At 42.9% G+C, this 25,653-nt stretch overlaps 1 protein-coding gene, 2 non-coding genes and 1 pseudogene across 5 annotated transcripts; 2 read left to right on the top strand and 2 right to left on the bottom strand.

Annotated features, from left to right (window-relative positions):
• Positions 1–1,220: 1,220 nt before the first annotated feature.
• Positions 1,221–9,229, top strand: LOC124707289 (kinesin-like protein KIN-14K). 3 transcript variants are annotated; one of them, XM_047238949.1, is made up of 22 exons: positions 1,221–1,444; positions 2,008–2,162; positions 2,238–2,351; positions 2,549–2,789; positions 3,435–3,532; positions 3,626–3,709; positions 3,795–3,872; positions 3,959–4,051; positions 4,141–4,170; positions 4,691–5,032; positions 5,103–5,184; positions 5,265–5,360; positions 5,443–5,622; positions 5,813–5,919; positions 6,012–6,187; positions 6,291–6,455; positions 6,538–6,791; positions 6,876–7,039; positions 8,136–8,207; positions 8,247–8,422; positions 8,543–8,643; positions 8,880–9,229. In XM_047238949.1, exons 1-22 carry the CDS (start codon positions 1,405–1,407, stop codon positions 8,951–8,953), a joined length of 2,922 nt encoding a protein of 973 aa, XP_047094905.1. In that variant the 5' UTR covers positions 1,221–1,404; the 3' UTR covers positions 8,954–9,229. The 3 variants fall into 3 exon arrangements, with proteins under 3 accessions (XP_047094905.1, XP_047094904.1, XP_047094903.1); XM_047238948.1 differs by having other exon boundaries at positions 8,136–8,425; positions 8,546–8,643; XM_047238947.1 differs by having other exon boundaries at positions 1,222–1,444; positions 8,136–8,422.
• A 324-nt stretch (positions 9,230–9,553) lies between these two features.
• On the bottom strand, positions 9,554–9,626 carry TRNAF-GAA. Its single transcript has one exon. It is a non-coding gene; the product is annotated as a tRNA-Phe (tRNA).
• Positions 9,627–10,291: 665 nt separating this feature from the next.
• TRNAK-CUU lies at positions 10,292–10,364 on the top strand. Its single transcript has one exon. It is a non-coding gene; the product is annotated as a tRNA-Lys (tRNA).
• Positions 10,365–10,648: 284 nt separating this feature from the next.
• Positions 10,649–12,836, bottom strand: LOC124707186 (annotated as a pseudogene).
• Between the last annotated feature and the right edge of the window lie 12,817 nt (positions 12,837–25,653).

Raw genomic sequence — 25,653 nt, forward strand, 5'->3', positions numbered from 1 at the left:
GCGCCGCCACCCCCAGTACTCCTCCTCCCTCTTCCCCCGGCCGTCGCCGCCAGCATGGGCCACCGGGCGTTGCCCGCGCGGTGCCGGCGGCGGCGGGCTGACTTTTCCCGCGGCGGGGGCGCGGGGGCTCCTTGGCGGCGGTCCGGTGCGGCTGCGTGAGACCCGTGCGTCGGGTGGGAGGAGGGACGGCGGCGCAGCCGTTGGCGGCGGAGCGGCGAAGGTGGGCGACGCGGGCAGGGGCCTGTTCGGCCTAGATCTGGCCCAGATTGGGGCCCAGTCGGGCTGGGCGGGCTGCCTGCGTTCGGCTCGCCGGCGATGCTCCCTGGCGGCGGAGATGGTGCAGCGACGGTGGATGGGCGGCGGCGGCGCTTCGGCCAGCCTGCTGCAGCTTGGCAGTAGAGCTTTGCGGGCCAGTTTGGGCCCGGCCGCGCCAGATCGGGCCTGGTTTGCTCTCTTTGCCTTGTCCGGTCGGTGACCGCGACGGCGGTGGAGGTTGTTCCCTCCCGCCCGGTTGTGGTGCTGCTACCCCCGTCCCTGCTGCATGTTATCTCTTCCTCTAGGCCCTGTTCCGGTGACCACAGTGCGATGGCGAGGGTGACTACAAGACCGTGGTGGCGTGTGCTGGTGGGTGGCATGTTTGGTGGAGCACGTCGGAGCGTTCAGGGTGGTGGGTTTGGTGGTCGGGATAAATCCTTGTCTGCATGTCCGACTTCGATGCGGCGACGCCTGCGGGTGCCGCCTTCCTTCTTGAATGGCGTCGGATGTATTCCTCCCCAATCCCTTCCGCGTACCGGGGGAAACCCCTAGGACTAGTCCGGGCAGCAGCGTCGTCGTCGTTCCCTTGTTGAAGGTGCTGCTTGGTATGCGGCGTCTCAGCGTGCTAGGAGCATGGTGGTACTTCTCTAGAGGGCGCAATGGTTGCAGGGTCATCCTCGATTTCATCAATTTGCCGGTGTCGGCATTAGTTTCTTTTTCTTTTCTTTGTCTTTTCGTTTGGGCTTGTGCTGTGGCTCCAACTATTTCATCGTATGGTTTCTATATTAATATAGCAGGACGAAAGCTATTTCCAGGAATCAAATATATTGACACAGTTTCAGTGTCTGACGGTAACGCCAGAAGACGGCGAGAGCGAGTTAACGGAAGAAGACGAGCTGGCGACGTCAACGCAAATCAAAGGCCCGCGACATACGCGAGACAGCAACAAACCGAGCCAAAACGAAAACAAAAAAGCAACGGAGGCTCCTCGGCCGGCGCACGACGGCGGGAGCAAAACCCCAGCGCGCGCGTCATCCCCGGAAAATCCCCTGATTCCCGCCCGTTCCGAGGCTGAATCCGCCCCAACCCCGCCGCCGGCGGCCTCGATCTGCGCCGGGACCGCCTTGAGCTTGTCCCGGGAGGCGGGGAATGGGGAGCGTGGACGGCGACAGCCAGGGGCTCCAGGCAGGTGAGGCGGCTGATCCCGGATGCACATCGGGTTGCGAAATTGGAGCCTGCGAGCTCGATTTTTTTTTGTCAGCGAGCGTGCTCTCTGGATTCTCGGGCTACATATCCGGCGAGTTTGTTAGCTATATGCAGCCCGACTATTCTTAAGCTCTGTCTCTGATTCATTGCTTTTTACTTTGGAGTTAATTTCATTTCTTGCTCACGTTGCTCGATCCCTCTTTCGTCGGCAAGATTTTTGCTGAAGAAGCGACGATGTATTGAAGCGGCTGCTATTATTTAGTTTGATATCCCCTTGGAGTTGAATTTTGATTGCTTTTGTCGTGTATCTTCTTGGAGGGACCGTCTGAATGTTAGTTTTGGGCCTGGTGGTGTCGCTAGTGCTTTCTCCTTTCTCTTTCTGACTTGTAATTTGACTCTGTACTTGAGGCTTTGAGGCTTGGCTGATTATATGTTCAGGCTGGCTTAGTCCCAGTAAAAAAAGTTTTGAGTTTTTGATCCTGTACTCGTGAATTTTGCATGTCTGTCATATTAATTGTTTTACATGGTGGTGAAAAACCTTCCTAGATGCTCGGCGTGCGGAGGTGATCAAATGGCTCGGTGCCTTAATCCCGGAGTACCGTCTGCCATCAGATTCATCTGACGAAGAGCTCCGGGAGCTGCTCGGCGATGGCACGGCTCTGTGCCATCTCACGGACACGCTCATCCCTGGTGCTCTTGAGGTGTGCCTTTTGCACTTTGAAAATTTCCGGGTTATGTTGATTTACATGCTTTGATTATGACTGTTTTTTGTTCAGGGGTTACCTGGTGGTTATGCATCATCGGAGCAGCGGTCGGGCAATGTGAAGAAGTTCCTGTCGGTGGTTGCTGACATGGGTCTGCCAGGCTTCAGCGTGAAAGATCTCGAGGAGGTGAGGTTACTCTTATCATATAAGTAGTTGGTACCATGCTTGAGTTTTTGATTACAATAACTGTTGAAACTAATTTATTATTGGTAAGTTGGATGTTGCTCTTATTATTGTTGTATAGTGAGGTGGTTAGGGTTGTTGGTCGTGGTTTGTGTTACTGTCAAGTTACATTATAATAACCCTGGATGTGATGATTGCAGGGATCAATGTCTTCGGTGGTGGATTGCCTCTTGGTTCTGCGGGACAATTTGAGTCCTGGATTGGTTAATGATAATTCAAGAGATGTTTTAAAGACTCCTTCCCGGAAAAAATGGAGAGTTCCAGAAACTGATGTGTCTCTAGTTGCTGCTGGTGCAGCACAAGGGAAAACACCCACAAGAGAGGACAGGGGAAATGGGCTTCCCTATCCCAAGTCTCAGCAGAAAACTCCTGCCTTTAATGGTATGCGCGTATTGTAGTTCATTTTGCACAATTTCGTAAATACTGTAAAAGAAGTCCCTTGGGAGTTAGGCTCCATTTGGCAGCTTGTTTTTTAATAAACCAAAGTATTCCAAAACCATGGTATTCCAACACCTAGGCAAGTGATAATACAGTCTTCTTAAAACTGTAGTTTTTGAAAAAAGAGGTTCAGACCTCTTACCTCAGTTTTTTTTTTGGATTACGACGGTTTAAAAACAAAGGTATTTTACTGTACTAAACAGCTCAAAGTATTGCAAACTACAGTTTTTTCAGAAACTCCAGTACAAAAATAGTGAGGAAGCTGTGTTGTCAAACAGGCCCTTAGTCTTTTGCTCTAGAATTATTTAACTCATAGTTTATGATACAACATATATGTAATTATTTATTCATATTACCCTTTTATGATATCAAACAATTTATACTTTCAAGAGGCATGATGATCTGATCAGGTTGAGTGTGTTGGCAGGGCTTTAACATGGTTCAAATTCTTCATGCTGACAATATTATTAAATATTTTATGCTTTGATACAATTCTCATCGCTGAGTACAAATACCAGGTACCGTAATTTTGGGATGCTACTTTTCTGCAGCCTTTTGATCTATACAATCCTGTTGTATATCCTGCAGGACAAAAGCTTCGTGAGATTTTCCAGCTAAAACGTGGATCTTATGCTGATCTTCCAGCTGCCAAGATTTCAGAGATGATGCATTCAAACAGTTTAGATGTAACTCCATCATTGACATCTAGGATATTTCCTAAATTTGTTGAATAGCTCTATCTTGTGATGTCCCTTTCCTAATGATAATTATATTCGCAGAATGCACCAACTCAGTCTCTTCTTACAGTTGTTAATGGTATCCTGGATGAAAGCATTGAAAGAAGAAAGGGAGAAATTCCACATGTATTTCTTTGTTTTAAACCACGAATCTACCTCTTTCTCTCTTTTTGTTGTTAAATTTTTCATCTAACTCGTCTTCTCACATCAGCGTGTAGTTTATTTACTGAGGAAAGTAGTGCAAGAGATTGAGCGTCGTCTGTGTGTTCAAGCAGAGCACATAAGAAATGTAAGTAAAACCTTTACTTGAACTTTATATTTTTCCTTTTGTACTTTGAATACAGCTCTTGAATCAGATGATCCCTTGCTTTTCAGCAAAATACTATCATCAAGACAAGGGAAGAAAAGTACCATTCAAAAATTAAAGCACTTGAATTATTAGTAAATGGCACAAATGAAGAAAACCAGGTACATCTTTTTACTTGATGGTCAGGATAAATTATAGAGGTTCAGAATTGTTATCCACTGTGCTGATGTTGTGCAGTTTTCCTGACCAGATGGCAATAAATCTGCTCCACGTAGTCAAGGTACAACTCATATATACTCCCTCCGTTCCAAATAGTTGACTAACTTTGTCTAGATACACATGTATGTAGACGCGTTTTAGTGTGTAGATACATGCACATCTAGGCAAAGCTGAGTCATTTAATTTGGAACGGAGGGGTGATATTCTAATTTCCTTTTTTTCCGTGTCTTTCCTCATTCTACACTCAATGCATTTTGTTTGATTCTGTAGTATTATAGTTTACCAATATGTTCTACCCCCTCCGATTCATATTACCTGAGTCTAATATGAATGGATGTAGACACATTTTAGTTCTAGATACATCCATACTAGAGTCAAGTAATATGAATCGGTGGGAGTACTAATAAGATACACATAGATGAACAGATGAAATGAAAAATGACATCATACAGTTATTTTTCTGAGAATCTATGATTATTTATACTAATAGTACAGGTGATAAACAAATAAGATAATCTTTTCCGTCACTTGCGCTATTAGTAGAGATTATGCTGGTAGTAAGTCATAGGTGTTTGTTGCAGGAAGAGAAGTCGAAAATTGAAGAGAGAAGGAAATTCAGTGAGCAAAATGTTGTTCGGTTAGTGAAAGAAAAAGAAAATGCTGAGAACATGATAGCAGGCCTTAAGGAAGAAATGGAAGAAATGAATAGGCTGTATGAACAACAGCTTGGTCAGTTTGAAGTTAAGACAAAGCAAATGGAAGACCAATTAACAAGCAAAGTGAAGGAATTTGAGCTTCATGTAGTGCAGTCAAACAGGAAAATAGAAGAAATTGAGACTGCCTCTAAGCTGAAATCACAGTTATGGAACAAAAAGGAAAATATTTTTCAGAATTACATGAATAGTCAACAGTTAAATGTCAAGGTATGTTTGTTTATAACTTGTTAAAATTCTTTTGTGGTTTTACTTATTTTCTGTTTATTTGCAATGGCAGTCTTTAACTATATCATCACGGTCAATAAAGAACGACCTGAATGTCTTCCAGATGAAGTGGAAAGATGAAATGTCTAATTTAGGTAAGTTCTGTTGCATTGTTTTCTGTAAAATTACATGGTTAGTTTTAAGTTTGAAACGTTTTCTATTTGAACTTGTGCAGGGTCCAATTTAAAGTGTTTAGTTGATGCCGCCGAAAATTACCACAAAGTTCTCGCTGAAAACCAGAAATTGTTTAATGAAATGCAAGAATTAAAAGGTATCCCATTGCCCAGAGATTGTTTCAGTTGTAGAGCATAGATATCATATTAACTTTTTTTAGTATCTTATCTTTTTTGTAGGTAATATAAGAGTATACTGTCGTGTAAGACCATTTCTTCCTGGTCAAGATAAAAAATCGACCACTATTGATTACATTGGTGAAAGGGGTGATCTTCTGATTTCAAATCCTTTGAAGCAAGGAAAAGACGGACATCGCATGTTCAAGTTTAACAAAGTGTTCAGTTCATTTGCTTCCCAAGGTACAACTTTATAATAGTACTCCCTCCAGCCCTAAATACTGGTCGCATGTTTGATGAACCTAAACATATTTTAGCGTATATTTTGCTTAAATCTGCGACAAATATTTAGGGCCTGTGGGAATAACATTTTTTTGTTTTTGTTTACACATGTTAATAAGTTTTGTAATTGACTTTTTTTTTTAATTTACAGCTGAGGTATTCTCAGACATTCAGCCGTTGATTCGGTCAGTTCTTGATGGATTTAATGTGTGTATTTTTGCGTATGGGCAAACTGGTTCTGGAAAAACTTACACGATGGTACTGATTCTAATCATGAGTACTAGTTTTTTTTTGTATTGTATTAACTATAATTATTAATGTCTTATTATCTATATTTTTTTGTTCACTAGAGTGGACCCAGCATGTCAAAAACAGATTGGGGTGTCAATTACCGGGCTTTAAGTGATCTGTTTGATATCTCACTAAGTAGGAGAAACGTTTTCTCGTATGAGGTGGGAGTACAGATGGTTGAGATATATAATGAACAAGTTCGTGATCTTCTGTCAAACGATATTGCACAGAAACGATATCCTTTTTATATTATCGCGTTGCCGTTTTTCGTTATGTTTCTTGTGTTTATGTTGTTAACATTACAAAAGCAATGATGGTACTCCTTGACATAAATAAACACTTGGGATTTGGAGCACTTCTCAGCCTAACGGACTTGTTGTACCGGATGCGAGCTTACACTCCGTTACATCAACATCAGATGTGTTAGACTTGATGGAAATTGGACTAGCAAATAGAGCAGTTGGTTCGACGGCCTTAAATGAAAGAAGCAGTCGCTCCCACAGGTTGACTGAACTATTAATCATAGTTATATTTGTATTTATTCCTTATAATATGGATTTATTAAAATAATATTACTACATGTAGCATTCTAACCGTGCATGTTCGAGGATTGGATATGAAGAATGGATCCACCTCTAGAGGATGTCTGCATCTCATTGATCTTGCTGGCAGTGAAAGAGTTGAGCGGTCTGAGGCAACTGGAGATAGATTGAAGGAGGCTCAACACATTAACAAATCACTCTCTGCTTTAGGTGATGTGATTTTTGCTTTGGCACAGAAAAATGCCCATGTGCCCTACAGAAACAGCAAGCTAACACAAGTTCTCCAGAGCTCTTTGGGTAATTGATTGCTTACTCATTGGTAAATAATGCATTTTTATATTTATTCCTTTTATAATTATTTCTTAAAATTATTTATTGCAGGTGGACAAGCAAAGACACTAATGTTTGTTCAAATAAATCCTGATGTCGAGTCCTATTCAGAAACTATAAGCACTCTAAAGTTCGCTGAAAGAGTTTCTGGAGTAGAGTTAGGTGCTGCAAGAAGTAACAAAGAGGGAAAGGATATGAAAGAGCTGTTGGAACAGGTTTTTATACTTCAGCTTTTATCTAACTCGCCTGGAACTGGAGTTTAATTGTTTTCCTTTTGAGTACTTACAGAACTGTTTTGGTCAGGAAAGAAAAGAATACTATGTAAAAGAAAATGATAGACTTACATATGAATGGAATATTTAAATTGTTAACATTATGGAAAAACGAAGTACATATTTTCCTTCTATGATCACTTGGAACACAGGTTGGAACCCAATGTTAGGACTCGAGAGGTTATTGTAAACTTGTGATTAGAATTGGTAAGGTTTTAAACTGTTAAAACTACTATTCACAGCCCTGTATCAAAACAATAAGCAGTAAAATAGCAGAGCTTCGAGGCTGTCCCTGCCTAAGTTTTCTGTAGGTTCCTAACCTTTACGTATCCAATGTTGGATACCTAATTACATCAAGAATATGCTAGAAATCAATGCCATCAATCATGTAGGGGTATATGTCACAACCCTGTTGAAATAAACTTTTGAATCTATTATATAGTAAGAATAAGCTAAAAAAAATTGTGGAATAGAGAATCGCAAAATTTTCATAGGACCATGTGTACAGCTTTAGGGCTCCTTTGATTTAAAGGATAGGAAAAGCATAGGAATAGGAAAGGTATAGGATTGGAATGGCATGTCTACTTGAAACCTATAGGAAGATGAAGTTTGTTTGATTGTAGCAAAGGAATTTTTCCATGAGGTATGAGTTAATGCTTTTTTCCTATAGGAATTACACTACAAGATTCCTATAGGAGTTTTTCCTATAGGATATGTTCCTATGAATCAAACAACATGTATAGGAATTTTTCCTATAGGAACCATATCCTACACAATTCCTATGCAAATCCTTTGAATCAAAGGAGCCCTTAAGCTTTCTATAATTCAGTAGCTAGAAGATGAGGAATCGTTGTATTACTGTTAGATATACAGTATATGATTCAAGTTTTATGTTGCTAATGGCGTGAAGTAATAGTTGGAACTCCAAAATGATTGTTCCTACTTCCTGTAATTGATCTTACTGACGATGATTATCTCTTGTACTGCGGACAATTTGTCGTCTCAGTTTAAGACTTGCTCTTCATGTTTTTCTTTTCAGGTTTCATCTTTGAAAGATACAATTTCACGAAAAGATATGGAAATTGAGCAGCTCCAACTCATGAAAGACAATGCTAAACCCCCAAATTTGTTCATTGACAAACCAAGCAAGTTCAATTCCAACCAAGCATCGCTGGTCACATTAAACCAACGGATCACATTATCAGATCATCTGAGTTATGCTGAGGTGAATGCAGATGCTGGTCATACTTCACCCATTGGCATTGCACCTGTGAGATTGGATGAAGCGGATTATGAAGAAAATGTATCTGGAGATGAAATGACAATGTACTTGATAGCTTCCATCAGAATTATCAATTGTTTTATTTCATTTTATATCTAATTTGGCAACACAGTTTGATCTTTTGAAAACTAGGCTTGCTAATTTGGTAATGCCAATAATTTCAGGCGTACAGTTCCATCCCGAGTAGCCAGATCCACTCTCACAAAAACCGGGCAGCCAACAACGTCCAGATCAAAACCAAGAGACTCAGTTTTGAAGACTCCAAGTATGTACCATAAACCACACAAGTATAGAACTTCTCTACTTTGACATTATAGGTTACTATTATGGTGGCACCTGCAAAATGTTAGTACTAGTGCTCAAATAAAACCTTGACACTTTGGAAAATCTCATGTTGCTTTGCCCATGTAGTCTTTGTATCTAGCTGTGAATTATGCATGGTAAACATTCAAACTAGATCTAATTTCCCTATATCTAATGGGAATCTTGCTGACTCACCAGGTCAAACGAAACCTCCATCGAGCCAGTTGACAGGAGGCTCTTCAGCGAGGACCTCCAAAAGATGGCAGAAGTAGAGCACCTTCCAGGTGTTTGGTATTTAAACGGGCTCCAGAAGATGATAGAAGTAGAGTACATCATACCTCCCAGGTGCTCGGTTGTATTTTGTACGCTCACTGTGGCTCGACGAAGGTGGAAATAGGCGGGGTAGCTTAGCTGTACAATAGATGTATGCTTGTAAGGTGTAACTCAAGCACAGTGAAAAATCCCCTGACGAAAGATGAGCTTTTGGTGCCTCGTGTTTTGCCTATACAGATCAAAATCAAGGAATGCCATTGTGTTTCCGTTTATTCTGAGGGCACGGGGTGTTTTGAGATCCTAGCATGCTTGCTTTGCTGTGCTCTAATCATGGATTGTGAACTTTTATGCTTGGTTTGAGGTGACGAAGGTTTGATATTGTGTGCTCATGAGGTACCATTAACAGGCTTGGAAAAGACACAAAGTTTCTTGTTTCAGTCACATAACCATGTCAAACTTGCTGGATCTCCGATGAAAACGCTGTTGATAGTTCACACTTCACACGGAAGATACCACTTCTGAAGAAGGCTTGACAGTTGAGAAAAAAACGGAGTACAATGATTTTCAGTCTTTTTGAAGATTAGACTAAAAAAAAAAATTGCGGTGAGCGTGGATCGAACACGCGACCTTCAGATCTTCAGTCTGACGCTCTCCCAACTGAGCTATCCCCGCTTGAATGATTTCATGCAAATTACTCATTATTTATATATAATAGTAATCACTTCATGTCTTCTCAATAGTGCTTTCTCGAATAAACGGCAGGAGTTCGTGTTGCCATTTAGAAAAATGAAGAATTCCCACCATCCTTTTTCAGTTGCTTCTTTGCACCAATCAAAGAAGAAAGAGTCCCAAATTTCAAATTTTCTATCATATCGAGGGCATGTTGGGAGCACATGCACGTGCTGTGGGTTTTTAAATAAATACGAAGTATACATGATTTTTGAATAAGTATTCCCGATCGAATGTAATTAAGAACTTTCCATGAAAAATGTATCTAGATTGTACAAGCAGTCTGTCGTCGAAGTCTCAATTTCTTTTAACATGAGCTCATGCTTTAAATACTTTTGTCTGACCTTGGCTGAAACTTGTGTGGTGAATTGAATATCATTAACAATTTATCATGGATCAATTGACAATTCAATGTATCTTGTTTGTGTTTTTCTTGATGATTGTCGAAGGTGTTTTGTTACCCCCGGTTGCAATGTTTCGAAGAAAGTTAAATAGCAATAAAAAGATGTATCACAGAATGCTGCAATGACACCATTCCGCACTGTGGAAAACCCATCGAGTTGGTCGTCAGGTGAATATGTACTATCTAATTTGAAACCATTCGCCAAGCCCGTCTAGCTCAGTTGGTAGAGCGCAAGGCTCTTAACCTTGTGGTCGTGGGTTCGAGCCCCACGGTGGGCGATCAAATTTTTCGCGCGCTCAGTCTTTTTTTTGTTTTTTGTGGGTCTCTCGTTCATTCAAAGTTTCAAACAGTCGGAAATGTTCAACTTTTTCGCGCGCTCAGTCTTTTTGTTTTTGTGGGTCTCTCGTTCATTCAAAGTTTCAAACAGTCGGAAATGTTCAACTTTTTCGCGCACTCAGTCTTTTTTTTTTTTGGGTCTCTCGTTCATTCAAAGTTTCAAACAGTCGGAAATGTTCGTCCTCAGTTCTCCAAGAGAAGGCCATCGTCAGATCAAGATAGTCAATCAGAGGGTGAAAATTCTCCTCACTTTCTTGAGCTTCCTCCGGCAGAACGGGCAGCTGCCACCATCTCCCTCCACAATCCTGCGACACGGCAGGCACCAACTCACCATCTTCAATCTCTCAACCACACAATCTTCCCCGGCAAAAACACACTGTACGTACCTGGTGCCGCACGGGTGGCAGGTGGCGGAGTGGCCGCAGGGGAGGAAGAAGCAGTCCCTCCGGGCGTCGCAGCACACGACACACAGCCGCCGCTCCTCCTCGTCCCCTCCCAGCTCCTCGTCGTGGTCGCCGTCGTGGGAGACAGAGTCGTAGGACGAGCCCAGGCTCGCCTCCTCCTCCTTGTCCGCCGCTAGCAGAGAGGTCGTCGTCCTCTGTTCCCCTGCGCCGGGTCCGGGAGAACGTCGTCCGCCGTCGCCACCGGTGCAGCACCAGCAGCAGAATCCGAGCATCGTGCTCAGTACCTCGTACAGGAGCAGCAGCGCCACCGCCAAGATGGCTACCAACGTCAACGTGACATTCAGCATTTCATTGAGGCAATTTGATCGAACTGAACCTGTGCTTTACCGTACCTGAGCCGATGAAGTAAACTATCCAGCGAGGCTCGTACGACAGTACCACTCTCACGTACTGTTCGTCGTCAGAGTTGGATCTCTGAAAGGTTTGCGTGTTAGCACAACAGTGGCTGCAACTTTAATTTAATGTTCAGATGTTTATTTCACCTCACTGAGACCAGACGAGAGAACCGCGACATTCTGGCCCAGAATCGGCAGCCTGTACGTGCAAACGGAGCTGCCCGGCGAGCACACGTAGTTTGCTCCCGTGGTGTTGTAGAGCACGGCCCTGACTCTGATATCCAGCGCCACCTGCCAGTTCACATAGCTCACGAAATCTTCAGAAGAAGAACGGCTAGCACTTTTGCTGTGTCGCGGGAAGCGTTGATCTTACCGTTGTGTCTTGATGGTGCAAGTTGCCCACGGCGACGTAGTAGTCGCCGGGCGAAAGGATTTCCTGCTTAACTGTTCCAGTTCCTGAGATTCAGAGTTTGGCGTATTAGGATTTTAGAATGCTACAGTCGACACTCAACAGTGCCTTTTTCTTTTCTTGCGGTGAAAGAAGTCAGAGACTTTGACAGTGCTTACCCTGTACCAAACGCCATGCTAATGTGGTGTCATGTACTGATGGGTTCTCTGTCCACTGAGTAAAGCTTTTATTACCTGTGGTGAACTCAAAAGCTCCGAAAATGAGTTACATATAGTGTATCTACTATCGGAGAAACGGAGTTATAGTAGTATTGGCAACTTGTGTATTGTGTACGCAGTGCTGATCAGCCCAAAATCCTAAAACGGGATTAAACAATCGAAACGATGGATTTTGTGGATATTACTGCCTAGTAGTGTTCACTGTTCTGTTCTCACAGGCAAATTGCACCACTGCGTCGAGTGGTATACATGCTATGACATTGTTCAGACATGAGAGATGGAGTAATTCCTCTGTTTAGGGAAACCTTTTACCTTGTGCAATGATGATGCAGAATGGATTAATCAGTTCAGTGGCAGGCTTGACACTGTAGCCAACTTGTATTTGACTCCGCGCGTTTAGGAAATAAACCCATTCCTGCTGGAGACACAAGATGTACTAGGTAAATCACACCAAGAACTCGGAGCAAATGGTTTACCACTCTGATCTGGACTTCTGAATTTTTCTGGACCAAGCATGACAGTACTCGGAGAGTAGTACACGGCCCGAAACTAACTGACAAGTGGATATACAGCGAGTGATGTGGTAATGCAACGGTACATACCCGGTGCGAGTTGGCAGGCACGACGACGCGGCGAGCCTCCGACCACGCAGCCGGCACGTCGAGGCGCGGTGCCCCGCCGGGCAGCCCATAGAGCATGAGCCCGTTCTCTCCCGGCCATTGTTCCTCCGCCATCCTCACCGTGATTTCCTTGAAGAAGAAGGGGTTCATCTGCACGAGTCGCGAGCAGCCTGGCCCGACGACCAGCTCCGCCGGGCCGTAGTAGTACCCCGCCATCAACGCCATAGACACTACATTATATGCACCATACATGAGGGCGAAACATCAACGCCAATTGACTAGAACACTGCCAGCTAGCGCCATTGTTACGGACCGAGAAGGCAGAACGTGAGAAAGACGAGGGAGCAGAGCATCGCTGCCACCGCCATGAGGCGTTCAGAGATGGACTTCTAGACGGCGTAAGGGTCAGGGCACTGGAGAGTGGAGACCTCGGGAAGGCAGCTTAGCTTAGCTTGCGAGATCCGAGTGCTTAGCTACCTACTGGTCCGAGGGCTCGTGCAGGAACAGGGGAACTACCGTTCTTAGCGGACGATACAGCTTGCGGTGGTTCAGGTTTTTGCTGGGCGGGAGACGGGAAGACATACCGTTAACTTCTCATGAAGACGTGGAGGGCTTGAACCGTAGGCAGATTCTGAAAGCGGGAGCACCGTGGACTAGCATATACCTAATTTTTAAATAGCTGGCTATAGCTCGGTTATAGTTTTTTGGAGATCTGCCGCTGCGGGTATGTCATTTATAGACTAAATGAGAAAACCCGCTAATAGCCAGCTATAGTTATATTTAACCTCTAATTAGCCTCAAATTTAACCGGTAAACCTACGGAATTTTGAATTTTGATTTTTTTTATTTCTTAATGTTTTCAATTTGCGTTCAATATGATTAGATAAAACTTGTGATTTGAATAATTGAATACTTGTTTGCTTTGAATAATTGAATAAGTTGTGTCACAAATCATGTTTGAGTCGTAGCTTTTCTCCCTTTTTTGTAAGATATGACTGAAATATTCCAAATTTAGAAAAATCACTAAATGGAATTGCCCGCGATAACCCGGTTGTAGCCTTTCATAGCCTCCAAAAATGTCGCGGCTAAATAAGATAGGGAGGTATTCGGCCGTACGCACCCATGCTTTTATTTCGACCGTTTCGTTCTGGAGGGAGTGCCGTGAAGCTCTATTCTATGTTGCTAATAGATAACATTCTGGTCCATGGTGAAATCAGAGGCACATAATATCTTAAATGTAGGATGGGAGGACTAGCAATGGAGGTTCGAGTCTATGTGTTGTTGATGGATTTGCTTGGTATTCTGGGTTTCCCAGCAACATTATGCAAGTGAGGGCGGCATTACAAGTGAAGTTCAAAGTCTTACATTTCAAGGTGAAAATTCAAGATCTGATCTTAATTAGTTGTGCCTGGCAATGACTTTGCTGAAAGCATTGTTTTGAGAGCGGGGACTATCTCCAGGGTGAAAATCTAAGATCTTTTAATCGGGTGACGACGACGCTTGTGCACTATCCTTTTTTGGAGGCGTCGTTTTTGGAGAGGCTGAATTTAAGGTGTTGTCTTGGTGATGGATATACTGTTATTGTTAGCTCTAAAATACCGTAGCAGGACTTCTTTTTTCTTAGTTTTCTTTTTTCTTTTTTTGGTTGTGTACATCCGTACTATCACTAGGGTAATTGGTACCTATCGATATTAATATATTTTTTTTGTAAAAAAAGATAGCCAGCTATTTTAAACTATGGCAGATACTGAAAACGGAAGGTAGCATAATGACATTTGGAAATGAGATTTCCAGCAGTTTTGGGGGTTCTTGCATACGTAAACTTCAGAGAACCACCACTTATCCAGTCATGATGCTGAAGTCTAGCACTGGTCTTGATGAGCCTATCACAACCATTGATGATATTTAGAGTACACTTTAGCGGTGATACTGTGACAGACTGACAACCATGTTCCTGAAGTCACAACCCGAAACTAGAACAAAATTTTCCGATAGCCGACGAGGAGCTACCAAAATATTGCAGGCAACCATTAAGATACCGGATCATGCTTAACAAAGTATATAATGGCTCTATTCTGGCTTGGTTATGCCTAAATCACAGTCAGCAGTCAGACTGGTCGCTGTTTCCATTTCTGGTTTGGTGAAGGTCAAAGTCTCACACCATTTAGAGGTTCTCCAATTGTTTGTGACATCAAGTCCCTAAAACTTTATCTTGCTGAACACACTTAATTGTTTGGGCAGGCAACTTCCACAACAGTGTCTTCTTTCTTGAATCTTTTCGTGAGTACATGGTGTTCTGACTACTAGTAGTTGCGAAAATTAAATATGTATATAAGTTCTTCCAAAAAGATTTTAGCTATACAGATGTGTGATCCTGCTGAAATATCACAAGCTGCATGCTTAACACCATGCGAGGTTCTTAACAGGTGATGTTGGCCATCAGCTGTTTGTTTGAGGTGGACATAGGCTGTGTATAATTGGTAGGGTGGGGTGTGCCATTAAACATGGACAGTGATATCAAGCTTATGAGAGGCTGCTGCTGAATGATGGACTTCTCCCTGTTATAAAACTGTAGTACATAACCATTCGAATTAATGAATATTGACCTCTGGCTGGCTAGTCCAGCTGGTGACGTCAAAAAATTTCTTTTTCTTTCATAACTAGATGATACCCCGCGCATTTCTGCGGTAATTAGATGCATAATATATTGTATTTTACATACATCATACTAATAAGAGAATATACGGTGGATAGTGCATCTGTGAAGGGACAAACAGAAGACCTGTAAGCAACAAAAGAGTATGTGATAGGCTTAAAATTCAATGGAAAAAGTAACAGCTACTAATAAACAGGACTTCCCTAAAAATTCGAATAGCTAAGCAGTGCTATTCTCCACGGAAGCCCAATGTGAACCCATGTGAATAAGGAGCTATGCAGGGATATGGAGATAATATCATCGCTTAATCACTTCAGGTTATACTATTTGCCTTATCTCCTTCGGGACCATATTTATTAGTTTCATCAAACACCTAGCAATCATAAAAGTGCCAAAGTAGAAAAAAGATAAGGGGGCAGGTAGATCGAGAGAGCAATAGACATTCCAACGGGAGTAGGGGAAACAAAGAGGAAGTGAAGGAGGGGCCTGAACTCCCTGAACATACTCAATCAGACCTTTTATTTGATTTACAAATGATATAGAAAGTTATGGTGTAGTGTCAAAGAATACATGCTGTCACCGTTTCACCTACATCCAGCAAAATAGCAGCGAATTGAAAACTGGTATTCTGGAAAAATAACAAAAAACAATCAATATTTTCCTTCCATACCAGATATTGGGTAACTACCATTAAATGATATCATAGAATTTATTTTTCTCAGATTTGTGGTTTCTCTCTGATCCAGCGACTGTAAAGAGAAATGCACATAACAAAAGAACATATCAGTATCATATAAACTAAGCAAAGAGACTTGGTGAATTATTTTTTTAGAAATGGGGGAAATCCCCGGCCTCTGCATCCAAAAGATGCACACAGCCTTTTATTGCAACTTGGTGAATTATTAGTCGGTCGAAATTGCAGAAGGAGGAGATGCGGCAAGGGAAAGAGAAGGACATGTAGGCTGCAGAGAGGCTGCTTATTGGAGAACTAACAAAAGATGAGAGAAGTCCAATTTACCCCCTTAAACTTGTCTCAAAGTTCAGCTTACAACCCTCAACTTTACTTTGGTTTAACTTTCAACCCTGAATTCTACAAACGGTTCAGAATCACCCCTTGCATTGTATTAAGCTGGTTTTTCGTGTACCGTGTATGTTGTATGTTGATGAGTTGGCACATTATATAGGAAGAAAACCCGCTAACTGGCGAGAAAAACTGGTTCAAAACATGTCAAAAAGGGTAGAAGGTCCGATTCCGAACGGTTTATAGAATTCAGGGTTGAAGATTGAACCAAAGTAAAGTTGAGGGTTGCAATCTGAACTTTGAGACGAGTTTAAAGGGGTAAATTGGACTTCTCTCACAAAAGATACACAATATTGAAAGAGGGGCATGGTACTCACCCGGCCACTGGAGGTCTGTTTTTGGAGAACTAACAAAGATACGCAGTATTGTTTAGCTTCTAAACCGGCCAGCCGCAGGGGTGACCTCCATGTGAGTAAAGCCCTGCGCGGATGGGACTCTTCTGTGCTCCTCCCACTCAAGAGGTCCTGCGATCTCACCTCACTTCACCTCATGGAGATAGATCATAGATTACTTTGTGACAGAGCGGAGGAGGATTGAAAAGGGGATAAGTAGTGATTAGACTATGGGAGGTGGGAAGGTGTAAGGGCATGTACAATGGTAGAGAAGGCATGCCTTCTCTTTCCCCGCCACATCAGTTAGAGAAGGCATTAAATATAAGTCACACAATGCATTATCTCTTACAGCCATCTCTAGTAATTAATATGAATAATTAAATTTTGGTAGGAAATTTATTGCTAAGGGAAGACATATGTGATACAATGGAGAAAATAGGCTTCCCTTATTTCCTAAGAGATGATCCCTTATCTAAGGGAAGACAACCTTCTCTCCCTTAATTCTCTCTCCTCCAACTAAACAAAAATCTTATGTGGCATCTCTAAGGGAAGGCTGACATCACCGCATTGTACATGCTCTAAGGGCGGCCATTAGAGAATTGATTTAATTGGAGATTCATTGCATGGTAAAGAGGATACTAATGAGCGATTGATGGCTTTCGGTTTGTTATGAGGAAAACTGAGAGCAAACGAGAGAGACAACAAATGATTCAACTATTCTATTCCATTGATGATTCACATCTTATATACAAGGGGAAGGGACGCGAATATGGGTCACGTCCGTTCGAAGAGGTGTGAGAAAGAGTTGTGTCTCTTGACCAACGAATCAACATAGAGAATTACAAGAGGGAGGATTATCCCTTTAATTAACCTATTAATTAAATCCTAACACTCCCCCTAATCCTTCCTTGTCCTTATGCTTGGTCATCTCTAGAATCATCTTTGGAATCATCTCCTCTAAAAACCCTGTGGGAAAAATATGAGGAGAGTAGTGTGTATGATATGTTGCTAAAACTCCTTAAAACCCAGTGGGAAAATAAGGAGAAAATGGTGCAACATATAATGGTTAGATATGTTGTTAAAACTCCTTCAAAACCCAGTGGAAAAATAAGGAGAAAATGACACAACATATAATTGGTATTGTCTCTTTGTTAACTCGATATGAGAAAAACCTTGTGAAAGGGAAAATCCCCATATAGTATAGAGAACAATATATGTCGTATATATTTTCCTAAAAACCCCGGTGGGGAAAACAGAAAATATGACATATCATCTTGTGTTGATATTACCTCATTAAAAACCTTGATGAGAACCTGTATAGTAAACTCATAAAGGGAAAAAGAGTGTAATATGATGTTTTGAACATGATTGATTCAAGAAGATACTCCCCCTGATTCTTGCAAATTTGGAAGCCGTCACATACCAATTCCATAAAATACTTATGGAATGCTAAAGTTGGTAGAGACTTCTTGAACAAACCAACGAGATTATCACATTATTTGACTTGCAAGATATTTATTCCCCAACTCTTCCGGAGTTCATGGAGATAAACAATTTAGGGGCAATATGCTTTATGATATTGCTCTTGATGTATCATGTTTGCATCCATGCAAAACAAGCGACATTATCCGTGTAGATAATAGTTGATGATTCAAGAGAACCAATACCACATGACTTATATATGTGGTTTATCATTCTGTAAAGCTACACGTGTTGACGCGGCTTTGTATTTCAGAATGATTGGTAGGTGTAGTCACCGGAGTGTCAATTCTACCAAGTTGATACACATTGTGGGGATCATTCAAGTAGCCAACATCAGTGTATCCTGATGATATTGGAGTTCAGTTTTCTCTGAAATTACAATAATATGTCAAGTAATGTGTGGTGCCTTGAAGATATCGAAAGATATTCTTGATTCCCAATCAATTGTGTTGGTGGGTCGAATGGCACTAAGATATGGAACTTCAAGTCCCAACATTCGTTCTACATCATCCCGTGGTTTGTGTGAATCTTTCTCTAAGTCTAGAGATCGAACAACCGGCATGGGAGATGGATATGACTTGTCCATTTTAAGTTTCTCCAATATATATGATGTAGACAACTTGGTGTACCACAATACTTGAGTGAAGTAGCTCGACTTGTAATATCAAAGCACTATTTGGGTTTCACCAAATCCTTCATCTCAAATTCCGTCTTTTAGATGATCACACGCTTCGTCATTGCAAGAGTGATCCTTGTGTATGACAAACACACATGGGTAATCATCATTGTAGGAGTAATACTTGCGTATAAGGAACTCACTACATCGGTTGTACCAAAATATACCGAAAACAATAAGCCATGTTGTGATTTATTGAGTTTACACAATACATGTTGCATTTGCATTTCGATTCGGATTGAGATTCCATCGGGAACCATACATGTCCAAATATAGTGATCCAGATGGATATGTAGTCACTACATTTATCAACTGCATAGATAGATGATTTTTTGTACTGCCAATGATATAATGTATCGGATATAGGATTCCACTTGCTTATGGAGATTAGGTCTCGGATCTCTGCGTAAACCCGACCTTGTGCTACAAGCCTTGCTTTCTCACCACCTTATTATCTCGTTCCATTTCTGGAAGAGAACATATTGAACCGCATGGAGGGGAGCAGAGAGATAATAATTATGCCTTTTCGTTTTGTCTAGATTTTCTCATCCTAACACTGTATGATCTGTATTGACACAATTTATCATCATGACAAGTTATACCTCTTTTTTTAGTACCATTTTTTGTCACCATAACAATGTGACTTAACACTGTTCAGAGTTTCATACATTGCTATTAACTACATGGAGTATATGTTTAAATGCGAAACTAATTTGTTTTTCCAACAATCATGCTAAGGCCTCCTATTGGGGATTCATGCGAGAATTGGGCTGTTTCAGCTCAAGTTGTTTTGTGATGAACCGTAGCTAGATTGATCTGGAATTTACTGACTGATTATCTACAGTACTGTCTATACCCCATCTTATTGTTAGTTTGTCGCTCCTCTCTATAAGATTTGAATACAAAGTCAACTTCATCATGATGATCCCAGACTTATGGGCTAATGACACTAGTTAATGAAATGATCAAATGCCCTTTTCTTTGTTTATGCTTGTCGATGGTCCCAAGCATGCCCACAATGATTGTGGTTTCTCTAGCTATTTCTTAATGGTGACATAGTCCTCTTACGAAAAAGGCTCTCGGTTGTCTTAACATAGCTTAGGGTGACTTCTTTTGGGTTTCCTGCACATTACAAGTAAAATCATAAGAGAAACTTCATATGCAGCTATGGTGATGGAGGACCAATCCAAAGACTAAGCAACCATCCATGTTGGATAAAAATGTCTCTCGTCTTGTCCTCTAACCGAGAGTAGACATTTCCATAAACATGTCATGGTTCTCCACATGCTGTAGAGACGACCATGAACAGAGCCAAGCAGTCCATCAGTAGATAACCTTGTTATTTATACTTTCAAACACATCTTATACTATTTTCCCCCTTGATTAGATGTTTTATACAAAAATTCCAGTTTATATAATTTCCACATGTTTTTTTCCAAACTATTTAGTCCATTCAGGTAATTTTATTGTATTTTTAAATATTGTTTCTATTGTATATGAAATAACTACCGCTTGATCAACCCTAGCACTTTGGCTGAGACCTAGGGCTAAAGTTCTAGTCTTTCAAAAGTTTCTGTTCAGATTCAGTGCCGAATCTGGAGTCGACAGCTAATTGAGGAAACCAAATTACATATGTTTCCGTGTCATTTATATATTTCATACTTTTTGAAAGAAGCGCATCGTCATGGTAAAGTGTCAACCGGCAGATCATGTCAATATATCAAGCAAGCAGCATTGTGATCCCTTTTCTGGATAACATATTACTCAAGCTAAACGTGGAAACTCTTAGTACGTGTACCTGATGAAGCTGGTCAAAAAGCGGGTCTAAAAGCTTGCTAATCCCATGCTACCTGTATCGTATCAGCTGGCAGCTGTGGCATGACACGCAAGCTTGTTCCGACCCCCTGCCTAGCTCCAGCGAGACCTTGCATGTCGGAACCACTCGCAGCCCACCACGTCGTGAACGAGCAGATTAGCACAAAAAGAACAATTTGAAGACTATAGTACTCGTGGTATCAATGTCGATGATTTGTCTAATTAACCATCACACACGACATGATCCTCCTTTAAATACCACGCCTACTCTTCCATCCTGTCAGACAGACACGGACACAGCTTAGTACTACTTGCTTGTCCTAAGAGCAAAGCTAGCTAGGCCAAAGAAGAGGGCCCAAGACACAGAGTATAATTTTCCAAAAGGAGAAGGGATACAAGGTAGCCGATGAAGATGAGCAGCGATCATGAGCAGGCGGCGGTGGAGCAGGACGGCTTCGGCCATAGCGACCAGGTACCGTCACCGGCGTCGTTGAGCGCCAAGAAGCTGTGGCGCATGGTGCGGGAAGCGCACGTCGTCATCGCCAGAGGCCTCGGCAAGCACCAGCCCAAGTTGGCAGCGCTCGGCGTCAGCCTGCACCACATGCTGTCGTCGTCCAAGCGCAACCATCACCACGGTGCGGCCGCACAGGACCATGAGAGCCCGGCGCTGATGACGTACCTGGCGGCGGCCCTATCTTGCCGGTCCATGGACTCGGCCGCCGCCGTGCACCCGTACCCGCGCGGTGCGTACAGTGGCAGCGGAGTCGCTGGCCTCCCCTCGCTGTCGTGCCGTTCCATGGATCCCGGCGCCGCGGTGTACGAGCAGTACCGGCCCCGTGAGGTTGAGTTCAGCTGCAAAAGCACGCCGCTGCACAGGCGGCACCGGCGCGCGCACCGGCACCGGCATAGGGATCAGAACCTTCTCCTGCCGCAGCAGCAGCAGCTCGGCGACCTTCCGAAGTACGGTTCTACCACCGCCGTCAAGACACTGTACGAGCTGATGGACGAGGACGAGGACAGCGACATGGAGACCCCGATACCGTGGGCCGCGTCGGCGGCGGCTCGCCGGCCGGCGCCGCGGCAGGTGCGGATTACGGACTCGCCGTTCGTGGCGAGGGAGGACGACCAGGAAGGGAGCATGGGCGTGGTCGACCGGCGCGCCGACGAGTTCATCCTGTGGTTCCACGACCAGCTGCGCATGCAGCAGCAGCAACAACAATGCCCCGCCGCGAGGGATCGCACCACGTACTAGGTACTGTAGATCGGAGCAGAGAGCAGTACATCCGTGCATGGATTGAAGATGCTGAGATAATTAAAACTGTAGAACTTTTGGAAGAAAGAATGGAGCTTGTTCAGTTGCACCGAAATTTGTATGTTAGGCTTAGTTGACAGCGATAGAACCGAGGCAAAGGGGCCGGACAGTAAGATGTTCAGGTGTATGTATATTTCAGATTTTTTTCGAAATGGGAAATTCCCGCTCTCGACATCAAAAAATGCACACAGCCTAATTTTCATTAAAAAAATGGGATTTCTATTTTCGTGCCATCGGTTCCTTAGTTGTGCTCAGTTTTCCCCAACTCCTTAGTTTTTCCTCAGTTTTCCCCAAGACCTTGTCTGAAACCATCACAGGTGCTGCCGGTTGCCCGACGGTTAACCGTTATCTTCTGACTAGTGGGGCCACGTAGAGCCCGCAAAGACACGTCAGACCATCCATCTTTGTTTGACCGTAAGCATCGCTGTATCCCTGACCAAAACACGCACGAGTGGGGCTTCGGTATATCGAATGACAAGTGGGCCATGGCGCTGATACAAGGGGCAATACACGGGTAGGAATAGATTTTTAAACGGAGCTCTACAGCGATGGCACGGAGGAGGTGGCCTGCGGGGTGCCGAGATGAGATCGACGTCCACAAAGAACTGCATGAGGCGAGACCAGACGCATTAGATAGATATGAACTAGACGCGTTTAACCATGCAAAGAAGAGAAGAAATGGTCGACGACATCGACGACTACCTCAAAACTTTGACTGACCGTGGCCGACACGAACGCGAGCAATGTAGAGAAAACTAGTGTCTCTCCTTTCTGGCGTGTATAGATGGGTGCTAGAAGAGTGTGGTGGCGAAGGGAAAGACCTCGCGGTGGTCTGTGGCGTCCAGCATAGCGGGGCGGCGTGGCCGTGCCCACATCGGCGTGCATGCATGTTCGGCATTGGCATCAGCATGTACGTTCGGCATTGGCCTCGGCGGTATCTCTGGTGTGTCAGTGATCGAATGAGGGGACGGGATTGAGGGTGCATCCCGACGGTGACCTAGAAGTGGCGGCGAGCATAGCCGTTCTGACCATGACGATATCGGCATCGGCAAAGTTTGGAGACTGTGGTGCTCGAATCAAGGTGGGATTTGTTTCTTGTACGCCAAAAGAGATTTGAAACAAGTTTCGTGTTGAAGGTTAGGTAACGAAAGTTTGTAACTAAGCCCAAAATTATACTAGCGCCATGGTGAGGTTCTTTTTGATAGAGCTATACAGTTGGGCAAACTTTTTTGACACTTTTTAGATAGGGTTCCTTGTTGTTACATGTATGGCATCATGTATGGCAAATTTGGGGTCATTTGGAGATGTTCGAAAAAATCACTTTGCTTAAACTCATGCCGTTTCGTCTCACTGAAACCAGCTTTTCTAACTAGGTGATTTATTCTACCTTCTATAAAATGACCTCAAATTTCATACATCTGATCTTCTATACATAGATAGATAGATTGTTTCGTTTTTATATTTTCGAACTTTTTATTTCCCTTTACAATACCCAATTGATTTTCAGGTTAAAACCTCGAAAAACAGCATAATGTATGGCATCATTTTCGCCCTAAATTTCAAATTTTGTGAAACTTTTCCTTTTAGATATTCCTTGTTGTTATAGATATGGCATAATGTATGCCAAATTTGGTTAGGTCTCACTGAAACCAGCTTTTGTAAGAAGTTAGGTTTTTTCGACCTTCTCAAAAGGGATTTTTTTCTACCTTCTCTAAATGACCTCAAAAATCATACAGACGATCTTCTATACAAAGATAGGTAGATTGTTTCGTTTTTACATTTTTTTTGAAATTTTATTTCCCATTATAATACCCATTTGTTTTCAGGTCAAAACCTCGAAAGTTAACATAACTAGATGGTGAACTCTTCCAAACTTCAAATACAGAGATAGATAGATTTGTTCGTTTATCATTTTTACCGTGAATAGTAATGGCTACAAGAAATCGGTGATGGTTTATAATTTTTTGCGTGAAAAGTAATGGATACAACAAATCAGTGATGGTTTATCATTTTTTCGTGAAAATTAATGGCTACAACAAATCGGTGATGGTTTATCATTTTTTGCGTGAAAATTAATGGCTACAACAAATCGGTGATGGTTTATCATTTTTTGCGTGAAAAGTAATGCCTAAAAGAGTTTATAATTTTTAGCGCGTGAAAATGAATACGGAAAACCGCCCTTTAGTATACTTAGAGAGTGGAAGGTAACCGCCGACAGAGAGAGAGGGGTTATCCTGCCCGTTAGATCATACGATCAACGGTCGGCGGGCATGATCCGCGTGACATGGGCTAGACCAATCTGGGCAATGTTGCACGTGTGAGAGAATTTGTGGAAGGAGAGGGCAAAACGGAGTAGTATCAAGAAACCAAGGGCACCTATGTAATAAACAGACTAAGAGATTCAAATATGAGATTTAAAAAATGGAAAATGCGTGTTTTGTACAATGAAACCCATCTTGGCCTATCTCAAACTATTTGCAATACAAATATACATGAGTGTGAGAATTGTGCCCTCATTTAGACAAAGTATGTTTTGGGGAAAGCTGTTTTGGGAAGGGCTTATTGTGGAAAACCATGCACCTTCATAGCTACTAGGTGATTTGAGAAGGCCTTTGAGAAGTGTCAATTTGTGGTAAAACTTGATTTATCTATGACTTATCTATGTTTTGAGAACTGGCAATTTGTGATAAAGACTCCATGAGTATGTGCCACTATTTTTCGGAATTTTTTGCACATTAAATGACTCATTTAACTAGTTAATCCCATTTGTTGACTGTCTGTTGACCAGCTACTTGAGGGTAAAACTGAGCATATTGCACTAGCCAGTATTAGCACTCAAGGGGAAAACTGAGCACACAAAAAATGCTAGTATAATACTCGAGGTTATACCTGAGTATATCTAAATTTCCAGGGTTAGACTCGAGGACGCGTGTTGCGGTGCAGAAATGGAAGACATGCAATTGTTGACGCGTAGACGCGGGTCGCGGTGCAGAAGTCGAAGACGTGCAATCGTGGACGCGTGTCGCATTGCAGAAGTCCAAGACGTGCGGACGTGCGGCGGTGGACGCGTAGGACGCGGGTCGCATTAACCACCCCTTGCCTTTATAGACGCCTCCTCCCACTATCTCTGTCACTCTCACTCGCCTACGCAACGCCGCCTCTCTCACGTCCCATCATCTTCTCCAGAGCAAAAAATCCTCTCCCTCTCCCTCTCCTCTGCCGGCGAGATGGACAAGGAGAATGCCAATCCCATCGTCCATGGCGCCGTCGGCTCCAAGCGCGACGCCTCACTCTTCGACGCCGTCCCCTTAACAGACGTCGCCGCCGTCCCCTCAACGGACGTCACCGCCTCCTCCGCCGGTGCATCGGAGGCTGCTGCCGCCGGTGGCGCTTAGATCCCGCCGGGATGGGACCCCTACGAGGAGGTGCCGTACGTCCGGCCCCCGAACCCCTACGACACCTCCATGGAGGACGCATGGAACGAGGTAACTACGGTTTGCTTTCTTTTTTGTTCCCCATTCCTTTTTGAACCCTATTTTTGCTGGTGTAGATGGATCTATGGATGGATGAGTATTGGGCTAATATTTACGCCGATTTTATTCCATTTTGCTTTGATCCCTCCTTGATTTCGTTTAAGATTTGGGGTTCGGCCGTTCGGTTAATTTATGCAAGTAATAATGGGATCTCAATCAGTTAATTTATGCAAGCAATCATAGGATCTCAATCAGTTATTTTATGCACGAATCAAAGGATATCAACCGTTTAATTTTGCAAATAATCTGGAATGTGTTCAAGTTCAGATCTGGAATCTGTTTCTTTGCCTATGATGAA

Source organism: Lolium rigidum, chromosome 4, assembly GCF_022539505.1.
Source record: "Lolium rigidum isolate FL_2022 chromosome 4, APGP_CSIRO_Lrig_0.1, whole genome shotgun sequence".
Classification (NCBI taxonomy): domain Eukaryota; kingdom Viridiplantae; phylum Streptophyta; class Magnoliopsida; order Poales; family Poaceae; genus Lolium; species Lolium rigidum.